Source organism: Chinchilla lanigera, unplaced genomic scaffold (genome assembly GCF_000276665.1).
Source record: "Chinchilla lanigera isolate Chin_1 unplaced genomic scaffold, ChiLan1.0 scaffold00123, whole genome shotgun sequence".
Taxonomy (NCBI): Eukaryota; Metazoa; Chordata; class Mammalia; order Rodentia; family Chinchillidae; genus Chinchilla; species Chinchilla lanigera.
This window is the reverse complement of record NW_004955524.1, coordinates 178,195-180,645: the sequence shown is the minus strand read 5'-3', so window position 1 is coordinate 180,645 and position 2,451 is coordinate 178,195. Positions and strand designations below refer to the sequence as shown.

Genomic DNA, 2,451 nt, shown 5'->3' with positions numbered 1-2,451 from the left:
AAAAAGACACAAAAACTAATAAAAATTTTAAAACATATCAATTTAATGATTTGATATCACAAGCAGAAATGGTAAGATTAGTGAAATGGTTATGTCTTGTCTGTATCCCTAGCATCAAAATGAGGTGTTGTCTTACCAGACAGGGCTAGAAACCAAGGAGAAGATCTGCTCGTGTACTGACAAACGCATGGGGAGAGACAGCTCACTGATAGTCAAGTCACAGTTTGTTGCTGAATTAACTGCCTGGCTGAATTTGCAAAGCAGTTCCCTGAATAGAAGATAAAAGATTGTTGGTACATGTATGTAATGCCCAAATATTTTGGGACAGGTTCCACTTTTTTACTCTGCAACAAGCAGACGATGCTATTTAAGTGGTACAATTTTAGTCATTAAGGTTGTTCAAAAAATATGACCTTGGCAGTGGGAGGAAAACGCTAATACTGTGAAAGATTTTTCTTTCCTGGCAAGCAAAAACAGCCCCACAAACACGAAGGATTGCTGGGTGCTCGCAAACTGATACGAGAACTAAAATCCCTGAAATGTAGAGAAGGAAAATGTGGAGGGGAGAAGGATTGTGGTTCACAGTGAACAGCGGTGTTTCTCCTATGAAAAGAAATCACACTTTTTTAACTCAAAATGAACTCTGTTTGTAAGAGAAAGATGTACTACAACCTTATGTTTATGTCTTAATTCAACAAATGTCACTTTCTCAAAATGTATTCCTTGTGAAAAATGATATGACTGATTTGTGAATTCATTACTTAAAGCGAATACACAGAACCCTGGGTGGCTTAGAGAATTAACCCAGAATTATACCACAGTATGTTTGTGTTTATCCTATGTCACTACAATCATTGGGGACACGATGAAACATGCCTTAATTAAAAGTAAATTTTCCAAAAGAAAAAAGATACATGTTAATACATAATATGTGAAATATTATATCTTTATATTGAGATTGGCTACCCATGAAAATGTTAAATATTTAAATTTTTTGATCTAATTCAGGCTGGTATTAATTTTGGTTACTGTGCTTTAGGTTCCCAGCATTCCACAAGTATCAATGGAAACAAGCAACAGAAGTTTGCAAACAGATTTCATCCTACTGGGGTTTTCTGATCGACCTCAATTGGAGCCCATCATCTCTGTGTTTGTCTTCATCTGCTACTTGGTGACTCTGATAGGAAACTCAACCATCATAATTGTATCCTACCTGGACCCCCAACTCCACACCCCCATGTACTTCTTCTTATCTAACCTGTCATTATTGGAGCTGGGTTATACAAACGCCATCATCCCCCAGATGCTGGCAAATCTATGGGGTCCAAACAAGTCCATTACATATGCAGGCTGTGTTCTTCAGTTCTTCTTTGCCCTGGTCTTTGCAGCCACAGAAACTCTTCTCTTGACGGTGATGGCCTACGACCGCTATGCTGCCGTCTGTCAGCCTCTGTACTACACAGTCCTAATGCACCCTCAGCTCTGCCAGAAGATGGTGCTGACCTGCTGGGTGGGTGGCCTTGGCAGTGCCGTAACTGTTTGCTCCTGGATTTTCATGTTGCCAAGATGTGGGCACCGTGTAGTGGACAACTTTATCTGTGAGACACCAGCATTAATGAAATTAGCTTGTGGTCACACAAGAGTAATTCAGATTGTTATCTTAGTTTTTGGAGTTATATTTCTTCTATCGCCTGTATCACTAATTTTCATTTCATACGCAGTCATCACTCAAGCTGTAATGAGGATGCAGTCAGCAGCCAGGTGGAGAAAGGTCCTCAATACCTGTGGATCTCACCTCACAGTAGTAGCTCTGTTTTTTGTGCCAGCTATTTACATGTACATGACACCACAGAGTACCAAATCCGAGGAGGAAGGAAAGTTCTTTACACTCTTTTATACAATCGTCACACCCAGCCTGAACCCACTGATCTACACTTTAAGAAACAAAGATGTGAAGACTGCAGTGAAGAGAATACTGGTGATAGAGGCATGGTCAGCAAAGTTGTGAGTTAGGTGGAAAACATATCAGTGTGTAGAACATGTAAGAAATATTGACCTTTGCATAGAAACACTTAATCAGTTGATTTCTTTAATGGCCATGAAGGGGATGCTCACCATTTTCCAAAACATTTTCTACATAAAATGTTACTTCAATATTAAATTTGAAAGCTCAATAAGGAGACACAAACAAAACAACACTGTACATGCTGTTAAACAAACAATGTTAAGAATACACTATTATGAAATAGTCCATGTACATCTTGCTAAAGAGACAATGCAAGCACAGAAATATTATGAAAACTGCCACATGCAAAAATAGAGCAATGTAAAAAGTACTTCAGAAAGAAGACATCTATTCTCCTTTAGAATTACATTGGACAATCACTTTTTCTTCCCTATCATAACTATGTTATGACAAATACACTCGCTTCATTCACGAGATCTCAAGCG

At 38.6% G+C, this 2,451-nt stretch overlaps 1 protein-coding gene across 1 annotated transcript; it reads left to right on the top strand.

The window, feature by feature from the left end:
* The first annotated feature begins 1,063 nt into the window (after window positions 1-1,063).
* On the top strand, window positions 1,064-2,008 carry LOC102021273 (olfactory receptor 2J3-like). Its single transcript, XM_005409656.1, has one exon. The coding sequence runs from the start codon at window positions 1,064-1,066 to the stop codon at window positions 2,006-2,008; it is 945 nt and encodes a 314-aa protein (XP_005409713.1).
* Window positions 2,009-2,451: the final 443 nt, after the last annotated feature.